This window comes from Cajanus cajan, chromosome 4 (genome assembly GCF_000230855.2).
Source record: "Cajanus cajan strain Asha chromosome 4, NIPB_CcT2T_4, whole genome shotgun sequence".
NCBI classification, from domain to species: domain Eukaryota; kingdom Viridiplantae; phylum Streptophyta; class Magnoliopsida; order Fabales; family Fabaceae; genus Cajanus; species Cajanus cajan.
The window spans coordinates 8,002,012-8,024,461 of NC_138520.1; the positions used below are offsets into that span (position 1 = coordinate 8,002,012).

The 22,450-nt window shown below is 32.7% G+C and overlaps 4 protein-coding genes across 7 annotated transcripts; 1 reads left to right on the plus strand and 3 right to left on the minus strand.

Annotated features, from left to right (window-relative positions):
• The first annotated feature begins 551 nt into the window (after positions 1 to 551).
• PSRP5 (plastid-specific 50S ribosomal protein 5) lies at positions 552 to 4,401 on the plus strand. Of its 4 annotated transcripts, none has more exons than XM_083074066.1 (3): positions 552 to 733; positions 806 to 1,151; positions 4,106 to 4,401. In XM_083074066.1, the coding sequence occupies exons 1-2, from the start codon at positions 664 to 666 to the stop codon at positions 1,129 to 1,131; spliced, it is 396 nt and encodes a 131-aa protein (XP_082930192.1). In that variant the 5' UTR covers positions 552 to 663; the 3' UTR covers positions 1,132 to 1,151; positions 4,106 to 4,401. The 4 variants fall into 4 exon arrangements, with proteins under 4 accessions (XP_082930192.1, XP_082930191.1, XP_082930193.1 ...); XM_083074065.1 differs by lacking the exon at positions 4,106 to 4,401 and adding an exon at positions 2,428 to 2,611; XM_083074067.1 differs by lacking the exon at positions 4,106 to 4,401 and adding an exon at positions 1,294 to 1,469.
• Positions 3,736 to 8,050, minus strand: LOC109802683 (E3 ubiquitin-protein ligase At4g11680). The gene is made up of 4 exons (XM_029272116.2): positions 7,418 to 8,050; positions 6,642 to 6,761; positions 4,945 to 5,242; positions 3,736 to 4,227 (listed from the first exon to the last, which is right to left on the minus strand). Exons 1-4 carry the CDS (start codon positions 7,816 to 7,818, stop codon positions 4,066 to 4,068), a joined length of 981 nt encoding a protein of 326 aa, XP_029127949.2. The 5' UTR covers positions 7,819 to 8,050; the 3' UTR covers positions 3,736 to 4,065.
• Positions 8,051 to 8,538: 488 nt separating this feature from the next.
• Positions 8,539 to 15,127, minus strand: LOC109802685 (alpha-L-arabinofuranosidase 1). Its single transcript, XM_020364098.3, has 17 exons — positions 14,957 to 15,127; positions 14,492 to 14,546; positions 13,964 to 14,157; positions 13,685 to 13,806; positions 13,423 to 13,576; positions 13,196 to 13,265; positions 12,711 to 12,856; positions 12,560 to 12,605; positions 12,408 to 12,460; positions 12,137 to 12,281; positions 11,405 to 11,523; positions 11,216 to 11,290; positions 11,026 to 11,132; positions 10,679 to 10,735; positions 10,264 to 10,462; positions 8,846 to 8,986; positions 8,539 to 8,747 (listed from the first exon to the last, which is right to left on the minus strand). The coding sequence occupies exons 1-17, from the start codon at positions 15,125 to 15,127 to the stop codon at positions 8,646 to 8,648; spliced, it is 1,956 nt and encodes a 651-aa protein (XP_020219687.1). The 3' UTR covers positions 8,539 to 8,645.
• A 1,450-nt stretch (positions 15,128 to 16,577) lies between these two features.
• On the minus strand, positions 16,578 to 21,631 carry LOC109802898 (alpha-L-arabinofuranosidase 1). Its single transcript, XM_020364312.3, has 17 exons — positions 21,379 to 21,631; positions 20,898 to 20,952; positions 20,578 to 20,777; positions 20,250 to 20,365; positions 19,982 to 20,132; positions 19,720 to 19,789; positions 19,310 to 19,452; positions 19,188 to 19,233; positions 18,871 to 18,923; positions 18,637 to 18,781; positions 18,378 to 18,496; positions 18,142 to 18,213; positions 17,928 to 18,031; positions 17,776 to 17,832; positions 17,421 to 17,616; positions 17,026 to 17,169; positions 16,578 to 16,920 (listed from the first exon to the last, which is right to left on the minus strand). Exons 1-17 carry the CDS (start codon positions 21,544 to 21,546, stop codon positions 16,825 to 16,827), a joined length of 1,935 nt encoding a protein of 644 aa, XP_020219901.1. The 5' UTR covers positions 21,547 to 21,631; the 3' UTR covers positions 16,578 to 16,824.
• Between the last annotated feature and the right edge of the window lie 819 nt (positions 21,632 to 22,450).

The following is a 22,450-nucleotide window of genomic DNA, read 5'->3' on the forward strand; positions in this document are numbered from 1 at the left end:
GTTAAAAAAATTGACTAAAAAATTTCTTTAAAACGGGTCGTTTCATGGGTCTATTTCAACGTTAATTCTTAACGCTGGAACGGCCCGTTCTTGGCCCGTTTCACTTTCAAAAATGTCACTCTGTGCCTTTAAGCAGAACGTCCCGTTCTGCTTTCGGAACGGGCCGTTCCGCTTCCAACATCTGCCCACGTTTCCCTGCAAACACGAAAAAAAAATATAAAACCAACTCAGAATTCGGTTCCCGGGGAACCGAATTCTGAGTTGAAAAACGGGGGAACCGAATTCTGAGTTGAAAAAACAAAAAAAAAATACACTTTGATGCTCAGAATTCGGTTCCCTGGGAACCGAATTCTGAGCTTGAACAGTGAATGGTTCTAACTTGGTAAATAAACCTGCACAATTGTTAATTGAGTAATTTAAAAAAAAAAAATAATATTTACGTAAAAAATTCCAATGTTTTAAGCATAAAATTGAAAAAAAAAAACTAAAACTAATCTAAAGTGTGTGAATGTTCTAACCTATAAGATTTGGGCATACTAATAAAGCGAGAGTGCACGAGTGATAGAATGGTAAAGACACACTCTCTCTCTCTCACACACACACACATAGAGATGATGACTTAGCTTATCCTTAACTTCCTTTTCCATCTCCCCTTACTCAAACATGGCTCTCTCCTTCTCTCTCCTTTCCCCATTCCCCTCTCCCTCCATTCTCGCTCTTCCCACCACTCCTGGTAATAACCACCCCTTCACTCTCCCAACATTTCTCTTTTTCTCATTTTCTCATTTTTCTCCCTCTCTTTCAGCTTCAACACTGCACCTTTCTCTGCCCTCCAAACCCTTCACCGGAGTTCGCCTCTCCGCACCCCACAGGAACAAACACTCGCTCATTGTCTCCGCCGCCGCCGCCGAGGGTGAGGCTGAGGCTTCCAGCGCGGCGGAGGAGGGGCTTCCTCCGTCGGTGGATAAGCTTCCGCTCGAGTCCAAGGTGAAGGAGAGGGAGGAGCAGAGGGCGAGGATGAAGCTCGCGAAGAAGATAAGGCTGAGAAGGAAAAGGCTTCTTCGGAAGCGCAGGTTGAGGAAGAAGGGTCGATGGCCACCTTCTAAGATGAAGAAGTTGAAGAACGTTTGATATCAATGTGCTTTTTGCAGGTTTATTATCTCTATTCTCCTTCTTCTTTATTATTCTCAATTTTCAATTCAATGTGTATTCTCTAATTTTACAATTTTCTTCATCAAATCAACGATGCTTGCTTGCTTTATGTACGCTCTTGTCCCCAATTTCGTGGTTTAGGGTATTTTTCATTTGGAATCCTTGAAGCTTAGAAGCTGATTTCATAAACCAACACTTTTGGGAGAGAAAAAAAAAAAAAAAGATTAATAAGCTAGTTTAGCTTATGGGCAAGTGAGAAAAATAAGAAAAATTTACTTATCCGAATAGAATTTTAATATGTGTTATGGTCGGTGATATTTGGTGGGTTTTGAACAGAACAAAGAACTGGATGATCAAATGGTACCCTTTATGAATCCTATTTCGCAGTGTTTAGATGGCTTGGGAATTTCTTCTCAACCTTATTTGAAGGTTAAGGAATGAAAACAAATCAGTAAAGTGCAAATTCTGTCTGTTAGGTACTTAATTTAGAAGCAAGTTAATGGAACGAATTTTGATGGTAGTGTGGATGATTTGGATATCAATTGGGTTCGAAAAACATACATTCGACGCTAACTCAATACTCATCTTCTAGAATGTTTGGTTTAGTGTTGTGGAAGAGAAATTCGCGTCAATTGGGAAGCTGGACATTGTAGCTTTTCACGTGAATTTTTGGGTATACTTGTGATTAAGAATGAGTTTGGATATGAATTAACGTGAATTCATAAAATTGATTTTAAGTAAAAGTGAGTAAAAAATAACGCAATTTTCGTTTGAACCAAGAAGAAACAAACATGCTTTTCATCTCAATGTATGTATACAAGTGTAAAACTAACATATTATTGGGGTGTATTTGTGTCGATCTCACCTTCCATGGCACACTTACACTCTCACATGTCATTGGCATTCGATGTGAGCAAATGCAAATTCAAAGACAGGGTTTTGTCATTCCCAAATGTATTCTTTATCCTAATTTCTGGAGCGAATCTAAGCAGAACTGAATTCTTGTTAGCTCATTTCATTTGGGCTGGTTGACGAGTTTATCGTTAAATGATACTCTTGCCATTTTGGACCTTTTCAATAAATAACTTGATTATGGGCTTTTTGAATAAATGTTTATTAAATAAGTTGTTTTTATAAATGAAAATGCATTAGGATAAATATTTTCCATATAAGCCAAGTTATTTTTATAAACTATTGTAGAAAACTTATTAAAAAAGTTCACGGACATATAAATTTTTTTCATGAACTCTAAACGTTGCTCTCAATCTATTGCAGTCTGGAATCAACTCTACCCTAGCATGGACATCAACCAAATTTACTAGCTAATGCATAAGGCATCTCCTTTGTTAGAGATCGTTAGTTTGCTATTTCTACTTTTCTTATTGATAAAAAAAACTCGATTACTTACACATGATTGTTATTAAATAAGTCTAAAGTTTTAAATAAACTTTTCTAGATATACCCTTTGTCCTTTAAGTGACTAACATATTAGTTTATGGTTGGTTACATGTTTGAATATTGTAATCTCAAACATAGTGCTAACATGTTTGACAAATTTTTTCCCATTCCTTTGAGTGAATTATAAGAAAACAATAGTTAGAAGGTGGTGGGTTCTTTTATTTTTATTTTTTTCCCCTTTCTTTTAAAGTTGGTTTGGAAAATTAAGTTTAATTCAAGTTAATTTTTTAACTATAATTCAAACGCACACAGACAGATGCATTATGTTGCAAAGCATCTAAAAAAGATTGACGTTGCTTCCATTAAACCTAAAATTATTGCCCTTTTCACAGCCAAATGGCTGATTACAACACCTGATGGACTTCCAAACATCAACATAAAGCCAAAGTTTTTCACCGGTTTGTAGCTTCCCTTAATAGTTTGAGGAAAACTGAATAGAGTATTTGAGTTCACAATTTTCATAACTTCAGGAACTAGTAGAAGAGTACATGTTTCACGTTTGTTTCTGCCATTTTGTCATCATCTTCATGCTCGGCACATACTACTCTATCACGGAGGGTTTTTTTTTTTTTTTTTTTCTTTTTTTTTTCAAGTGTATCACGAAGCAATTAAGATAGTGTTTTGAATCAAAATTCGGTAGTTGCCAATTGGCAATACAGGGCAATGCATTCTAAAGACAAATACGCAAGGCACATTTCGAGTCATCGTATGATTGAGTGAAAGGTTTACAAAATTAAATTTATAAAGTTCTTTATAGTTAAAATTTATTTTGAAGTAAAATACTTTGTTTTGATTTTTATTCTTAAACTAAGTTAACACTAAAATTATCCAAAATTACTTTAATTCAAAGTCAATTTCTTTTAACATAAGACTAAATAGTAAATACTAACTTAAAATCACGTTAGTTAATATTTTATCTTCTAGAATTATCCAAGGTAAATCTAAATATTTAGTTCACAACCAAATGGCCGGGTTCAAGTTCACAACATCTAATTATACTTGAAGTCCAAAAACGAAAACCAGTTAACTTTATGTTGGTTCCTAGCACCCCTTTTCCCATTGTCATCCTACTGTTTTCCTGGTTTAAGATACGTCTCTAATTTATAAATGGGCCAGTGGGGAAAGTACTCAAACTAAATAGGATTTCTGTACAGAAAAATTGTTTTTATAAAGCCCCTCATAAGTACAAATTTTGGGGAGACCCTCTCTACGGTCCCACAATATATACATCATACCCCCGTCATAAAATTAAGAACATTTTGCACTAAAAGATGCAAGAGCTTCATGAAAACTGCAATCCTAAATGACTAGAACCCAGTAAAAGCTGACGGGGTGGAGCATTTCCTTTTCTTTCTACTTATTATTTACCAACACTAGTTAGCAGAGTATCAAATGTTTTGGCTCTCCAATGTTGTTACGAGCGATAATGCATCTCACCATTGTCCAATCTTTATCTCAAACCAATGTATCACCTCTAAGGATATTAAATTTGCAGAGCGGGCAGGTTGCTTTCGATCGTAGCCAACGGCTGATGCATCCGCAATGAAAATGGTGGGTACAGGGAAGGCGATACAGTTCTGCTCCATCAGCATATGGACATAGGCATATACAGCATTCCTACACAACATTATCACAAGAAGTTCAATAATTATCTTTCACCAATTTCATCATGCATTTCAACTGTATGCAAAGCAACAAAGAATCAGACTATTTTTCACGTTGTAACAAGCTATATCCATCGAGAATTCGAGACCCTCCCACCCACTCACAACCACTTTGCTCCATGTCTAATCAGAGTTTCAAGACACTCTATCAAGGACCTTAAACGGTAACCATGGAAAAAAATCCCCCATCAAAAACATGTAACTGCCTCCTTATTATGGGTTATAAATCCAGTATTATTAGCCTATCACTGGAATAAAGTCCGTATTCAGTGTTAAACAAAGATAAAATCCCTAGACAAATATAATGTTAAGGTGGTTTTGGTGGGTGGGGGCAGGAATAAAAATGGTAGTTGAGCTAATTTGTAAGAGAACCATCCAATTCAAAGGCTTAAAACCTTAAACACTTGAATCAATATTAAAGAATGCATATTGATATTTGACAACAATCCCTGTGAGATGTGATGAAGCTCAGAAACTTAGAGCAAAATTCCAGTTTCCGTTCAAAAACTTGTGTGCATGAATACATACGATGCACTGGAAATGAGTGATTAAAGGATAGATCAGAATAACATAAAATAACAAGGCAGTTAAGGGAACAAAATTTCACATGGCAAACATCACTTACTAGGAACGAACAACAAAATGATATGAGAACACAGTCAATACTCACAGAATCATCTGGATGGAGAGAAAGTTCACTCATATGGCTTCCATTGCATGAATCTACTTTTGCTTTATTAACAAGTTGCTTCTTGTTGTCATCGACCATCAACAATAAATTTGACTGACTAAACCTATACTTTGGAAGTAATCTTATATCTTCTTCTGATGCCCCTTCTCTTATTCTCATAGCATAAGCTAGTGCTATTACTGGGATGATGCAGAAGAGCGCAAAGAAAACTATACATGCCATCCCAATGCAAAAGATTATAAAAAATACGTCAAAGGCTAGAAAGACCACTGTTAACCTGCACAAATGTGATAAACACATTATTGAGCATCCCATACACCCAATAAATTATTGGAAAACATAACACTGAAGAACTATGTTAGAAGATGAAGTAAACAGGTATGAATTAGTTATATACTAATAAATTATATTACTTATTCTTGGCTTCTTGCTGCAGCTGAGCATTTTTGGCAAAGTCTGTAGCAACAGGCTCAATGAGATGCCTAATCCCAAAACGGAGCGAAGCATACAGGTTGAACATGTACAGGTCTAGTTGTAATAGTCGTAGTAACTAAAACTCCATAAGAGCCTACATTTTGTTTAACATTTATCTCCGACAAGAAATGGGAGGCTTTTCCAGTTAGAAGCATATGCACCATGTCATGGAAAAGAACAAAGCATTAAGAAGCTGCAATGAGCAGTAATTCAAAGGCCAAGCAGGCTTCCGTGGCCTATGCTAAATTCTATGATATTCCCTCTCTTCTCTACATCACTCATGCAATTTTCTCTTTACCCCCTGTGATTGCCAAATCCACTGCCCCATTTATCATATGCCACCAATCCATGCTATTATATTCTTCCCTCTCCTACGAATTCCTCCACACCCTTGCTCACGTCCTTTCACTGATCACATTCCTACATCCATTTCCCCTGGTACAATCTTTTTTCATTCTCTCGTAGACATGCAGGGCATTATCATTGTTAGGCTTGCCCTGCTTCACTCCCTCCCTTTCCTTCTATACATGTGAGTCATCATATACTAAATTACAGATTTATCCTAATTGAAATAACACATCAAGATAATTAATCATAGGCAGACATATAACAACTACATTTTCTCTTCATTTGATTCCCCACATTTATATAATTATATGACATCCAATCGAAGGCTGAACAATCTAAAATTATCCCTGTTCAAAAATATTAAGTATAATCTTTGACTCTATATAATTCTGCTCATTGAACAGGAATCAGGTAAGGAGGATCGTTTGAGAAGTAAATTTTTTTTATCCCCTTTATATATAGTATAAATTATTATGATAATGTATTTGCATTTATTTAATCTTTTTATTTTTCTATTCTCCACTTTTTTGTTATTTTTTTTTAACAAAACAATTTTTCAAAACAAATGAATTTAGCAATAAAAACTGTAATACTTATTAAACATAAATATCTTAAAAAATACCTATTTCATACATTATACCAAGAATAATAATATATAAATCAATAACAACCCGTGCATATGCACCGGTTACTTACTAGTTTCACATAAAAAAGGCTACCCAGTTGTAAAATTCTTGACTACTTTTATCATGTTTTCTTGGCTTACATAATAACTGTTGTTATCTAATCCCCATCCCACCTGAAAAAAGAAAAATTGAAAAGCAAAATAAATCCAAATTAATGTTGTTACTCACCAGTAGAGACGTGGAGAATCATCCAAAAGTGCTTGGCCACCCACAACAATCCAATAAAATCCAAATACCCACCAAAGAGATGATGCCAGAGTGTTGATAGGCTCCAGCTTCTTCACAATGCTAAAAACAAAATAAATAGAGTGCAAAGAGAGTTCAATATCTTCCAACGTAAAGGAACAGAAGGGAAAACACACATGACAAAAGAAGACCATGTCATTCTAAAGACAGTGAAAAGGAGGTAAGAAATAATAATCTTCTAAGTAACAAATAATCTGCAAGAGCTATTCACATTTCCCTAATTGCTAGTTATAACAAAACACATTTAGTTGAACAAATCTCAGTATCCAATTCAGAACCAGCCTCAAGTAAAACAAGCACTTTTCTTCTCATCCATTCACCAAAATGTCACAATGGTAGTTGAAAAGCAGGTAAACTTTACAGCCAGTCAGCTCCTCCAAATGCACAACGATAATCGATGACCAATTTTAAAAGCAATAACTATCGGAAATAAAATAACTGTGTCTGTATTAGCTTTGTTGACACAAGTCAGCATATTATCCCTAATTTCAATTTCACTAATTTCTAGCAATGAATGATCATCGCACCACCAATTCAACACCATCACAAGTCTAATTGCTAACAACACCACACAGCATAGTTCACAAATACACACACAATGTTAATTAAAGAAGACACCAAACACAGAGGAAAATAAAGAATAACAGAGATAAAAAAAAAATCGATTATTGAGAGAGGAAATGAGAAAGAAGAGTTACCTATAGGTAGAGTGAGAGAAGGAGTCGCGAATTGCGGTTCGAAACTCGAAGAAGACGAAGGCCATGTGAAGGACGCACTCGAAGGCGTAGCCGGAGAGCCAGAGTCTGAGCGGCGTGGAGGGACGCTCGGCGAGCGTGGAAAGGAGGACGGCGGCGGTGACCGCCACGAAGGCGAGGTTCCAGACCATGTCGAGCACGAGCACCGCCCGCGAGTAGGCGCAGTCGGCGAAGGCGACGTCGGCGTGGTCGTCGTGGGATCGGTGGTCGGCGCAGTCGGAGAGGAAGAGGCGGCGGCGGTCGGCGGCGATGAGGCGGGCGAAGGGGATAGCGCGCAGCGTGGGGCAGCGGAGCACGGGATTAGAAGCTCCGGCGGTGGTGAGGTGGCGGTGTTGTTGGTCCATGTTAGAGAGAGAAAGGGAAGAGAGAGAAAGTGTGGGTTTTATAAAGAAAAGTTGGAAATGAAGGAGTAAGTGGGGAAGGTAGCGGAAGTGGTGGTGAATGGTGATTCTGGGGAAGGTACTGAAACGACGTCACATCGATATGGCTTTGTTTTGTTGGGGAGTGAGTGTGGTGTGGTGTGGCTACTTTATAATCATAATCATTGGCTTACCTCAATCCTCAACCGCAACAGTTGCTATTGCTAGTGCTCAACCATTCACAACAACTGAACTAACCTAGCCACTCTTGTTGACTTTTTTTTTTAATAGAACTCGAAATTAATTACAGATTAAACATGCCGGTTAGAATTAGGAGTTTACATTTTTTTATATAAAGTTTAATCATTAATTAAAATAATAAGATGAATCTTGAACGGTCAAACATGTACTTTTGTGTGAACAGTTTAATTTATTATTTTTAAATGTAAATATTGTTACATTTAATTTTAAGGTATTATTAACATTTACCGGTTTTGAAACTAATAATTATATTTTTGGAGTTGACATTTATTTAATTCAAACTACAATAAAGACAAAAAGAAATCAGATCCATTGCATCACTCTTTTTTTTCTTTTCGGAAAATTCCAATTCTCATGCCCACAGTTTCCCTCGAGATAGCTTCAGAATGATTATTATTGTTATTTTTATTATTATTAAAAAAAATTGACTATGGGATCTAGGCGTATAAAAAAGACCACCCTTTATAACAACTCTCAAATTGACACATGTCACCTATACAAAAGTTTAGCAATAGATGTGAATTGTACTCTAAAATTTAATGGTTTTCTAATCATTGAGTTTTTAATAAATCAAATACTGTCAATGAAATTGGAGGAAGTATGACATTTATCTCCTTGCCAGGACTCTCAAGTGGACTTCGCTTTGGTACTATCTGTGTACAAAATAACTAGATATTAGATCCACATACTAGCCTAATTTTAGATGGTGAGTTTATAATGAAATAAAGAGAAACAAAAAAGTTACATGAACCTTTTTTGGGTTTGCGAAGTTATTCTCATCTAATGCATTTGCAGATGTTAGCACTGTTTTTGTTGCCTTAGATAGATTTGAACTCTCAATTCCATCAAGTAAAATGTTGAGATTTACTTGATAGTCTCCCACGTTTGCAACCTACACAAGTCAATTACTTTAAGTAGATGATATTTTTTGGATACAAAATTTGATGATATTTCTAGTAAAAACAATTGTAACAGCTTAAATAACAATTTTATAAAATATAGAAAAGTTATTACTAGTGCAAAAAACGCATTCTACAATGCCTTTTTTACATTGAGACAATAACAAATTTGAAATTATGACTAATTATTCTATATCAATTGTTGCTTAAATTATATAGATTATTTCCATAAGTTAGACAACAACCAATGTAGAAATCCCTTTTCGTCTTCTGTTGCTTTGTTTGGTACTCCCTCTCAAGTTTGGTTTCTTTTTCATCTTGCTCAATTTTTTGGTGCCTCATATCTTTATTTATTTATTTATTTTTTACTTTCTTTCTGCGTTTCGTTTGCTTGTTACATGTTAATTGCTTGGTTGTTGTAGTTGATTGTGGGAGTGTTAATTTCTTGGTGTAAATAGTCATATTAAATGTCTCAATGATATTGGCACCGAGATGTTTCTAAAAATGATTTTAAATTAACCATTTGGACACCAAATCACAGTTTGAAGTTAACCATGCATCTATGTTTAATAAAATATAGCCTAAACTAACCTTAAATTAGTCTATACTAAGTTTAATAAAACTTAGCCTACACTAACCTCAATTGACCTATATACTAAGTTTAATAAAACTTGGCCTACACCAACCTTAATTAGCTTATATAAAGTTTAATAAAACAAAACATATACTAAGTTTAATTATATAAACTTAGGTTATATTAAATTAAAATCATCCTAAATTAAAACTTAGCAACTAAAATATTAAAAACTTAAACAATATTAACTTAAACTTGTTATAAATAAAAAATTAGTCAATCTTAACCTAAATTAAAACTTAGGAACTAAAATATTAGAAACTTGGACTATATTAAATTACACTTATCTTAAATTAAAACTTAACAACTAAAATATTAAAAATTTAGACTATATTATTAAAACTAAGCCTAAATTAATTTGCTCCTATAGTACCTTTTTTCTTTGATTGGTATTCTTGTTTTTTTAGTCATAGCTGTGAGACTAGCTCTCAAATAGGTACTGATTACACAAAGCCATTTCTAAGTAAGATTCTCACTCCCTGACATTTTAGGCCAAGTTTGTCTAAGATCATATATTCTGCTTTCACGGCAACTAAACCATATATAGTTGGGTATACACTCTAGCACTAGCACCTATAAGTTGTGCATGTGTAAGAAAACAAATAAATAACTAAGCAAAGAGTGTGTACGTAATACCTTTATTCTCAAGTAACTTCTCTTATTATGGGAATTTTCCCAAAGAATTGCAGATGCAACAACTGAATTAGGGTCAGGTGTTCGAAGTTGTGATTTGAGAAATGTTGCTCCATTTGACTCTTTAAACATAAACTGCACCCAATAGCTAGGAGTTCCATAAGCCTGATCGGAATTAAAGACAATTGCATCTGGGTTCCACCTGCATGTAATGACAAAATTAGATGCGTCTCAATGTGGCCATCATGCACCACTTGTTTTACTTAATTATAATCCTCTTATTTTTATAAATATAGCATTTGTGTATTTCCCACCTTCATAATATATCATTTTCAATATCTTCAAGAAAAGAACATGATCACTGCATTTATGGGAAAAGAGTGATAGATGATACAAATTTTATGGTAAAAGGACGTACTTCCTGTCATTTGCATTTACAAAAAGTGGCGCATAGCTAGCCATTATCACATGATCACTGCATCAAAATGGAAAATTGGAATGGTGAGTTGTCAAAATGTTTTAAAACAAATGATCTCAACCCTATACTATTTGACTGATTCTGATGATTTTTCAATATAATAAATTAAATTAATATTATAAATAAGTCTGAAGAGAAATTTCAGGTACCAAAAATCTTACTATCCAGACTTATTTACCCTTAGCTTATTTGTAATATTATTTTTGACCAAAACTTGCTCGATTATAAAGGATTCATTTTCAAACACTACAAAGGAATCAATTAATATAAATTAATTGGCCATCAACCTGTTTCTTTCTAATCCAATAAGGAATCCAGCTTCGGACACAGCTCCCAAAAGGGTTCCAAGCTTAGCTTCTTTGTCTCCAATTAGAGCATACTCACTCACAAAAGCCTGTATTGTATTCAAATCACTAATGCAATGCATAATATAAACAACACACTATATAGAAGAGAAATAAGTGATGATTACAAGACCTTTGGACCATCTCGTGGTGTCTTATCAAACGCATGGGCGTTATTAAACATATGTTGATATTCATGAAGATAAGTCTGGAAAAAAAGTTGGAGTATATAAGAAAGGACACTACGAAAACAAAAATATATGCATTATATTTCAATTTTTATATGAAATGACGAATTCAATTGTAAGAGACAGGATATTACGTGATAATCATAGAGATCTGCTGGGTGATCTAAAGGTTTGGCAGAAGCATCACAATTTGAAATAATTTGAATATCTGGATAAGCATGCTTTATTGCCTTGTAGAAAGCTAGGTAGTTTCCTAAATGTTTTAAAAAAAATTAGACAAACCCTTTTAACATTTACTTTTCAGTCATGAAAATGTTCAGAGAAAAGAAATGCACGGATAATATATTTACATTGTCATATAGAGAAATCTAATTACAAACTAACTCATAATGATAATAAGTTAAGTAAATCACACTCCTATAATTTTACAAGATTGCACAAAAGTTTGATTTTTTAATTGTTACAATAACATTTTTTATCGGAGATATAATATAATGGTTCTCAAACAATTAAGAAAAGTTAAGGTAATGTCAGTCTAATATTTTTTAAACAAAGAATGATGTTAGCATAGAGATCGAAAAAATAAGAAATGTACATGCAATTTTACAAAATTTTAGGAGTAATGTAATTTACTTTAATAAATTTGTTCACTTGTACACGGACTATTTTAAAAATCATGCTATGCTAATCATAAATTTCTGATTAACTGACCCGGTAAATTTTTTTATACTAACTATGCATATAAAGTAAGCATAGATGATAACAAGGAGAATAAAAAAGGATAATTAATATACAACTTAAATTCACAGGTACATACTTAAAAAAAAAAAGGACAAACAAAAAACTAAGAGAAAGAGAGATCATGCCTAGGTAGTTTTTCTTCCCACAATCTTCATTTCCTACAGCGACATATTTTAGGTCAAAAGGCTTTGGGTGCCCCATAGATGCTCTAAGGGAACCCCATGTTGAAGTAGCTGTACCTCTGGCAAACTCGATACCATCAAGGGCATCCTACAATTAAGGTAAACAAACATGACATTGTGATGAAAATATTTTATTCCATTGTTTCAGAAAGGAAAAAGCAACAAGAATTAGAAAATGTGGCATAGGGAAGAAAAAAAGAAGAAGAAAATATACTTGCACAAAAGGTGTGATGACACTGGTATCAACTTCATCGGTATGGCTTATGCCTGCATTATTGAATTAAACACCCACAAAAGGACATATTCAGCAACGGTCCTTATGCCGTTCTGAAAAATCATAGGATATAGCAATAAATAGGAAAATACCATTGTTAAATACCCACAATGGCTTTGCACCAATGTCCTCTGCTAGCTACACAGGAAAAAAATGACTTATCATGATTGGATTTCATTATTTCATGATAACAACAAAATGTGATTTTTAATGGTTAGTCTATAACACAATAAATGGACTTACTTGAAGACCCTCAAAATAACCAAGTCCATCATCTGTCCAATAACTCCAAACATCACCAAAGTGCCCAGGTCTCTGTTCCCAAGGTCCAACACTATCTTTCCACCGAAATGCATTTCTTAATGTTTGTCCTTCAATAAAACAGCCACCTCTTGCAAGACAAAAAATTTCATTAAATTTGGAAGTTATTTGAATGTTTAATAATTAGAGGAAGAAATTGGAAAGGAGATAAAACATGTAAAACAAAATGATGATATATGATGTCATTGAGAATCCTTACAACATATATTCAATATCCCAAGTAATGAAAAGATAGAATAATGCTACATCCAAATTGAAATCTACCCTAAATTTGTCAACACTTGAAAAATAATGCCACTTCATTTTCACATAATTTTGGCAAATAGAATTCAAATTATCTATGGTTTTTCAGAAATATAATACTTTTTTTGACACGAATCTCTTCCTTCACTTCAGTTTATGCATACCTGGAAATCTGAAAAAGGCTGGTTTCAATACTAATAGCATATTAACCAAGTCACTTCGGAAACCATGTCCCTGTGCCAAGACAAGTTTGAAGATTTACTAATTAGACAAAATACAATAAAATTGAGTATTGCCAGCAATGAGAGTTTAACATTCAAGCCAAAGAAGTTAATAAAGTAGCAAGAAAAGTTTCATGTTGTAACAATAAAAGCCATGAAGGAACACATACCTTAAATGTGTCCAAAGGCATAGCAGACACTTGGTCCAACCATATCACCCCTTTTTTGGTTGTTGTTAAATACAAACTTGACTTGGAACTTGATGCATCAGCTACTAATGTAGTCTCCATCCTTTTCCACTTTGAAACTTCTGATGCAGAAGCTCTGCAAAATAAATATACCACTATAAAATGCTCATACATTAAAGATACTTTTATAAGCCTTTTAATCTGAGCATAAAGTCTCTCTAGAATGTTGAAACATAGTGCTCACTTGATATTGCTAGAAGCCAATATCCCTCCACCTTCAGTTTTTCTGAATGATACTTTCATATCTATTGGTGCTTTTGATCTAACAAAGAAGACAACTTTGTATTTCTTCCCTTGCACAATATTCTGAAACAAGATTTCATGGTTAAAACTTATAAGGTGCAAATATTTTTCATAAAAAAATGTTTGTTTCTTGGAAACAAGTGCACTACTAACTCTCATACAGAGAAGGAACGGAACAAATAAATAGGAGTGCTTATGAGACATTATCTATTATTCTCACCATGCCCCAAAAACCAGGATTAGAGATACCAACACCATCATGGCAATTATCGCACAACACATCCATTTTCAATGCAACCTTGTTGTGTTCAAAGCAAGAACTACGTTGAGTTTCTATAAAAATTTCTGATTCTTGTCCAACAATAGTCCATGGTTCAATATTTGATGGAACTCGAGTGCCCCCGGCTTCAAAACCTGAATCACAAATTAATATATGAATGGAAAACATTCTATAGCCATAACAACGTAAAGAAAATACCTTGTACTTAAATATTATCTCCTATATGGGATAGAATGTGTAATAGTAATTTTGTGCAATTAATTGAACTTATAAGATGTTCAAAAGAGTTATCTAATCAAGTGTTACATGTTTTGTTGATTTAGAAGAAAAATATCGAAAGGACGTCTGGGATATTACAGAAGTTCAAAAGCATTGTGTTAGACAAATATTTTGTTTGCATTTAATAGCATTTAGAAGTTTTAGAGAAATCATATAAAAGAAATTTTGGAGAATACGGAAATTAGTGACCTCTGTTGTTCACAAGCTCTGCCCACAATCCACCAGCACCAGCATGATTGATCTCCTGCAAAATAAGATCAAAAATTATAATCACTTTCAAATATTCCAATTAAAAAAGACATCTAGTTCAATACTTCAATATTACCGTACACGGTCAAAGGAAACTATTTTAAAATTCTAAGTAACTCTTGAGTTTTTGTTTTTTCTTAACTATATTATTGGTATGAAACATTCACCAATTTCGTCATCAATGACTAATTTCTGTCAAGAATTTTAACTGATCATTTTTAGTGGTGTCTCTTCTTTTAAAAATATTTTTTTTATTTATATAAGATTTGAACTCAAGATCTTCGTAAAGGAATTAAATTTAGTAGTATTCACTCTAACGACTTATTGATGATACTAAGAATCTTATTATATTGAGGGTTTAAAGATGTTAAAAAGTAGTTATGAAATTCCTAGATAGCATTATACCTCAAAAAATATTCCAAAAAGAGTTTCAGGAATTGGCCTTCCAGATGAACCAGAAGCATCTACAACCAGAGTTGAAGTATGGTTAGCATAAGCACAACGTTGAAAAACAAGACATGCCACTAGGATGAGGTAGAGTCGAAGAAAACTGCAACAAGTATTTTTGAAAATCATTGCTTCTTTATTTACACATGTTACAGTGTGATACAACGCAAGTATATATAAGCCAACACTTCCATTGTCTTAGTTTCTTTGTTTTTGGCTTGTGTTTCGTTAGAAAAACTAGGAACATTCCCAATAGGTAACTCTGGTCACACCCTGGAGATCCGAGTCTCAAGAATATTTTAGTGAGATGGAGTTATCGTAGCTAAAGTTACGCATTTATTGTTGCACATTGACTCAAACATTGGGCTTTATACCTCTCTCATTTGTGTATTTTTTTTCTCAATACTGACTAATCTCGGAGGCGTCTAATTATTTATATACATTCATATATAGAGGCACATATAATCAATTTTTTTTAACTATTTTAAAAAGGATTATTTTTTTGGTCTTACTATGAGTATATTCTAGCTTACTTAGTCATATACCAATCCACTCAGAAATTATTTCAAAAAGGATAGAATAATATTGTATTATACACGAATAAAGTATATTCCCATCAAACAAATATATATATAACATAATCCTAAAGTAGTGATTGGGTTCATTAAGAACCAATAACCCATAGTAATAACAACAACCCTACAAATGTTGCTTATTAGATTTGGTGACAACCAATAACTTATATAAACAAGTAACAATTATTGAGGTTATTTTATGATATGTGTTTGAAGAAATATTTTATAAGAGTTATTCTTATAAGATTATTTCACACACAATTCCACAATGATAAGATATTGTCTGTTTTGGGGCCTAAGCCCTCACGATTTTACTTTTTGATCATCACCCAAAAGGTTTTTAAATCATTGAAGTATGTTTGTACTTTATAAATTGTTATTCCTTCTCTTATTTTTTTTTATCCCAACAACAATAACAAAAAAGTAATATAAAGACAGATTTTACTGAATTAGATATTAAGTCTTTTATTTGAGAAGATATTTGTTGAAATACAAATAAGGTCCTACATTATTAGAACAAGAGCAGAAATAAAAATTTATAAAACACAATACTTTATTGATTAAATATCTTTTGAATAATGACCAAAAATAAAATTATAAGGGTGTAAATTCAAAATAAATAATATCTTATCAATGTAAAGTGTCTGTACAAATATCATATCTTGGTAAAACAACATAATCCTCATGGTTATTTAAGATTGGGATAATGCTGTAGTTTAATACAGTGACCGAATTGTTTTTTTATAAACACTGAAAAATACAAAGTTGTAGATACTAATAAGTTCTCTAGCCAATATACTGTACCATATGTTTGATAAATAGTACTTAAACTAATTTGTCACAACATTGATTTCATTATTTTTATGATTTATATGTGGTTCATCGTTGCCAATTAAGCATCAATGACGTTGACACCAAGGTTCTACTCTCACTCGCTATCTGAATCTATTTTCACACACCCACAAGTTTGGGCTTCCAAATTTGAACAACAGTACGAGGAAAAATAACAATAATATAAGTCTAATATTCCTCATAACATTCACAAGTTCAGCTCTTCCATGCAGGGGGGTTGGTTACTTGGTTTGATCATTGTAGGCAGCACAATTTGGGAGAGAAGAGAAAGGCTACATTTGCTATCCATCCATGATGTATTACATTTCTTGATCATGTTAAAAAAAGGAACAATGTCCTTTATATTTGTCCTCATTTTTATTTTAGTGACATCATTCCTATGCTGTAACTAGATTCTAATCAAATTAACAAATCCAATGATGTCACTGAATAGGGAGAGAGAATCACATTCAAGTCCTTATCTGCATTGACTAGTGAACTTGTTTGTGGCACCACCTGCATTTAAAATGAAAAGAACATAGTTGATAAATGATATTAGTTTACATGTTAGGCCAACTATACGTGCATATATAGCACATGTACAAATAGACCAAATTTTACCTTCTTTGGCTCTAAGAAGGAATTCTCATCCATTACATTGTTTGATGCAAACACTGTCTTTGTAGAACCATATTGTTGCACATTTAAGTTCAACCCGTTTATAAAAATGGTAAGGCTTTCAGATGTTGTTTCAAAGTTTACTACCTGCAAAAATCAATAACTCCTTGTGAATATTAGAAATGCTTATCAAAAATCAAACATACACATACACATCCAAAGGTTGAATTAAAATCTTAATGTATAAATTAAGTTTATAAATTTTTAAAAAATTTAAAAATTATTTGATACTTTATTATATAAAAAATTTGAAAACATACATACATATATATATATATATACACACGTATGCTCTTATATATTTCTTTTACTATAGTTGAATAGGACTGATCTTATACCTTTATTCTTAGGTAGTTTTTCTTATCCATGGAATTTTGCCAAATAATTGCAGATGCAATAAGTTTATTAGATTTTGTATTGAGTGTTGAGTCAAGAAATGTTGCTCCACTGGACTCACTAAAAAGTTTCTGCACCCAATAGCTAGGAGTTCCATAAACCTGATATGAGTTGAACACAATTGCATCGGGAATCCATCTACAATGACACATTTACACAAGATTGTGTATCATGGGAATCATGTTGAAATCTACAAATAATTTACTACAATAAATTTTCAAAGTGATAGCTTATTCTATGTTACAAGAATATGATAAAAGGGTAGAAGTTTTCACAGCAAAGGTATAAGAAAATTACCTCCTGTCATTTATATTTAAGAAAAGTGGTGCATAAGAAACCATCTCAACAATATCACTGCATCAGAAAATAAAGTATTATGTAATAAATTAAAAACTTAATACGGTTAAGACTTAAAAAGCTTCATAAAACACTAAAAAACTATAGCAAACCTGTTCTTTTCTAATCCAATAAGAAATGCAGCTTCAGCTACTGCCGCCAAAAGACTTCCATTTCCAGCATCTCTTTTCGTCACAGCATATTCACTAACAAAAGCCTGTAGAATAAAATTGAGCATTCATATATCAAATGACAGATAAATGAATAGCGATAAATGATGAATTGGAAGAGAATTCATTAAGATTTAAAACTTGAAATTAACCAAACCTTTGGACCAGTTCGTGGTGTGTGGTCGAAATGAGAAGACTTAGAAAATATGTCATTGGAGTCTGTGTAAATCTAATAAAAATAAAACATTACATGAAAACAATACAAAATAAGCACGTTTTCCATAGTTGAAAAACTAAAATATTGAAAAGTATAACAAGTTGACAAATGAAAAAAAGGAAAAATTAACAAACTTGCTAAAGTTAAATCGACAAATGTGAGAACGTTATCATTACATGAAAATCGAACAAATCAGATGGATGATTTAATGGTGAGGTAGAAGCATCACAGTTTGAAATAATTTGAATATCTGGGTAGGCAGATCTTATAGCTTCATAGAAATAAAGGTAATTTCCTAAAATGAAAAAAAAATGTTAATAACTGAACAAGATCAATCTTTAGATTCTGACAAATATCGAAAGTCACATAAAACATATATATGAAGGATGCTCATATATGTGCTCCAATAATAAAAATGATAAAATTATTGCATACCTTCATAATCAGGTTGACCACAATTTTCATTTCCAACGGCAACATATCTCAAGTCAAATGGTTTAGGATGTCCCAATGCAGCTCTAGCAGAACCCCATGGCGATGTAGGAGAGCCTCTTGCAAATTGTATGCCATCGAGGGCATCCTTTTAACGCATAGATTTTAGAATAATATTAAATATAAAGATATAAATTCATAAATAACTAAGAAAAGTGCAAGGGAAGAAAGTTGTACTTGCACATAAGGTGCTATGGCTGATTTATTGACTCCATCATTAAGGCTGATTCCTAAATGAGACATTCAATTTAGACAACAAAGATAATGTCAAATACATGTGATAATAATTCAATGAGTTGACGTTGTGAGAATACTCTATTTATCAGGGATCCTGTATTTGATCTCACAAAAATCCTTCAGACCAGTAACAATCACAGTATACGAGTAGAGTTAGTCTCTGTCTTTTAGACTGAGAATACACATGGCAGAACAAAAAAAAAAAAATACTTGCGGTTGTTGAAAAAATAATTTCAACTAGGGCTAGAAGAAAATACCAGCATTAAACACCCATATAGGCATTGCTCCAAGGTCTTCTGCTAGCTGGTAAAGAAAAATTAAATCATTATATTTCAATTAAATATGATACATGCAATTGTAGTTGTAAAAGGACACCCACTTGAAGATACTCTAAAAAACCAAATCCATCGTCACTCCAATAGCCCCACATATCATGGTGTCCAGGTCTCTCTTCCCATGGTCCAATAGTATCTTTCCATTGAAATTGGTCTTTGAGATAAGCTCCTTCAACATAACAACCACCTAATGCAATGATTTTTTTATAGAGTTAGACCTAAGGATTTTTTTTTATAATAAAGTTCAGAAAGAAGAAATGTTATTCCATCCTAAGGGTTAAAATGGAATTAGAACTTCCAAGAAAAATTAACCCTTACACATAGGATCAAAAGTGAATCCTCTGTTGCTACATACATAGAACCTTACTACCTAATTACACGTGAACAGCGGCACAACCAAACACTAAAAACAGTGTTGCAAACCTCAATTTGAAGACTTAGAATTTTGACATACCTGGAAATCTGAGAAATTTTGGTTTCAAATCTGCCACCATTTGGAAAAGGTCCTTTCGGAAGCCATGGCCCTGTTTCAAAAGAAGAATGAAGTGATGTAAAGGAAAAGAACAAAACAGAATAGAATGCCTTGCCAGCAAGTGGTCATTGAGGTACCAAGTGTAGATTGTAGACCTATTGTTATCATTATTGATCCAAAGAGTTTTGTTAAATTTAATAGCTACATTTGTTGAATTATAAGGTGTGATTGTTATTCTACTAACCTTGTAAGTGTCCAATGGCATAACTGACACCTGGTCTAACAAGTAACTCCCTTTCCTTGTTGTGGTTATTTGAAGGCTTGAAATGTGATTAGTAGCTTTTGCTTCCACTATAGTCTCCACCCTCTTCCATTTTCCATGTCCATGAACATGCCTGCCAAGAACCACCGATTAGTTCTTTTAATCAATACAACAAACAAATTATAGGTCATTGGATATAGGTTGTAGAATGTCCACAATGCCTTTTAATTCTAAATAAAAAGAAACTTACGTAATATGTGATGCCACTTTTTTAACATCAACACCCGTGAATGAAAGTTGAAAATCAAACTTTCCTTCTGATTTAACGTGGTACACCACCTTATACCACTTCCCTTGCTCAATATTCTGAACATGAAAAGAAAAAAGTTTTAGAAAGATAGAAGTTACTTCATACAATAAAATATAAACTAATAATAGATTTGCCATTTCTTAAGAAAAATGTAAGTGTGGCATTATATGAGTCTTTTTTATTTTCAGATTTATTTGTTACATTTAAACTTACTTAATACACACACAGCAAAAATTATGAAAATATTTATATGCATTAATTTTCTTACCATGCCCCAATAACCAGGGTTAGAGATACCAACGCCACCAAATGGGCAAGGTTTGTGACCACCACAATAAACCTCCATAATTAATGCAGCTTTATTACGGTCAAAGCAAGAGGAACGGCTAATTGATACAGAAATTGATGCTTCATTACCAATAATTGTCCAAGGATAAAATATATTGTTTTCGGCTCCAGCTTCAAAGCCTAAAATTAAATTGATAGTAATAGAAAAATAAACAATCACTTCAAAAATATTGAGATCTAATTGAATTTGTGGACAGGAAAGACAAAGATGAAGAAAGGTTTTAGAGATATGGAAATAACCTCTATTGCTAACAAGTTCTGCCCACAGTCCCCCAGCACCAGCATGATTAATCTCCTGAAAAATAAATTCAAAGAAATTGATGACATTTTCAACATTGAAATAAGATTGGGTTTTTCTTGTGATACTTTTTTTCTCTCCAATGAGATTGATCTATTGCACCACACACAGACAACTTTTACTACGATCATGCATGTTGGCAATGAAGTACAACGAGTAACCTTTACTACGATGCCTTGAAACCATACATTTATTAAATTATTTAAAACCCTGTTTTGCATTAAAGGTCTTGTTATAACACAAGACATTCAAATAAATTTTCAGTCAAACTTTGGTCATTACTAGATCAAATTTATTAAATTATCATGTTTTATGTTTGGAAAATAGGTTGAGCTCATTAAAGTACACTATGAAGAAATAAAATAAACAGCACCCATTTTAATAGTAAAGCATGATTGGCTAACGAGGGGGAAGGAAGCTTACCTCAACGAATACTCCATGAAAAGTGTTAGGAATTTTCCTTGCATTATTGGAAGCATTTACAACCAGTGTTGAGTTTGCATCAGCACAGCAATGTTGCAAGGCAAGAAAATGGATCACAATGGAATAAAGCATGATCCCAAACAGAGTCTTGTGAGAACAGAACGCCATTATTAACAAGATGATGATATTCTTATCTAACAAATCATATATATAGGGAAGAACAATTGCTCACTAATGTGCCACCTCCTAACTACTAAAAGGAAAATGTATAAAATGTAAGAGAAAATACTATTTTTATCAATCCTTGTAATAATGTTCTAATAATGCTGACTTGGGTAGCAGAGTCTTTCTGATCACACCAAAACTTGACTTGCAAAGGAAAGGACAACTAAAAATAGCAAATTTTAGCATGAATATTCCTTGCCTTCGGTTGGTGCTACTGCTGAACAAGTTTAAAAGAAAAAACTTTAAATATTTATGTATTTCATTTATTCCTTATCATTATACAATTATTAACACTGTCATATATGAGCTGGAACCTTGAAATGAAAATTTAAAAAACATAAATTAAAAAATGAGTATAGATAAAATATTTTGTTAAAAATTATATTATTAATGTGAAGTATTTGTTGATATCTAATCTTTACAACGAAATTTATGATTACCTTCATTGAATTTTTTTCTTTTCAATCACATTTTCTTCATTAATAATATTCAAATTTAAGGCTTGTTTAAAGAGAGATTTACTAGGACTAACGATTTGTTAGTAAATATAAATCGAATATAACCAATATTTTGTGTGTTGCAATGCTGATTTAAAATTTAAATGAATATAAAAATAAAAAAGATAAAAATATTAAAGACATAAATGTTTAAAACTATAAAGAGGATATTCATAATTAATTCAATTAGAATTATAAATATATTAAATTATAAAAGAACATAAAATTACAAATAGTGTTTTAATAAATCCTTAAAATAAATCTTCCTCGTGATGTTCTTAATTATTTAAAAATACATATGTCTTCATTTGATACTCATCACTTACCCACTTTATATTTTGTTTTTATAT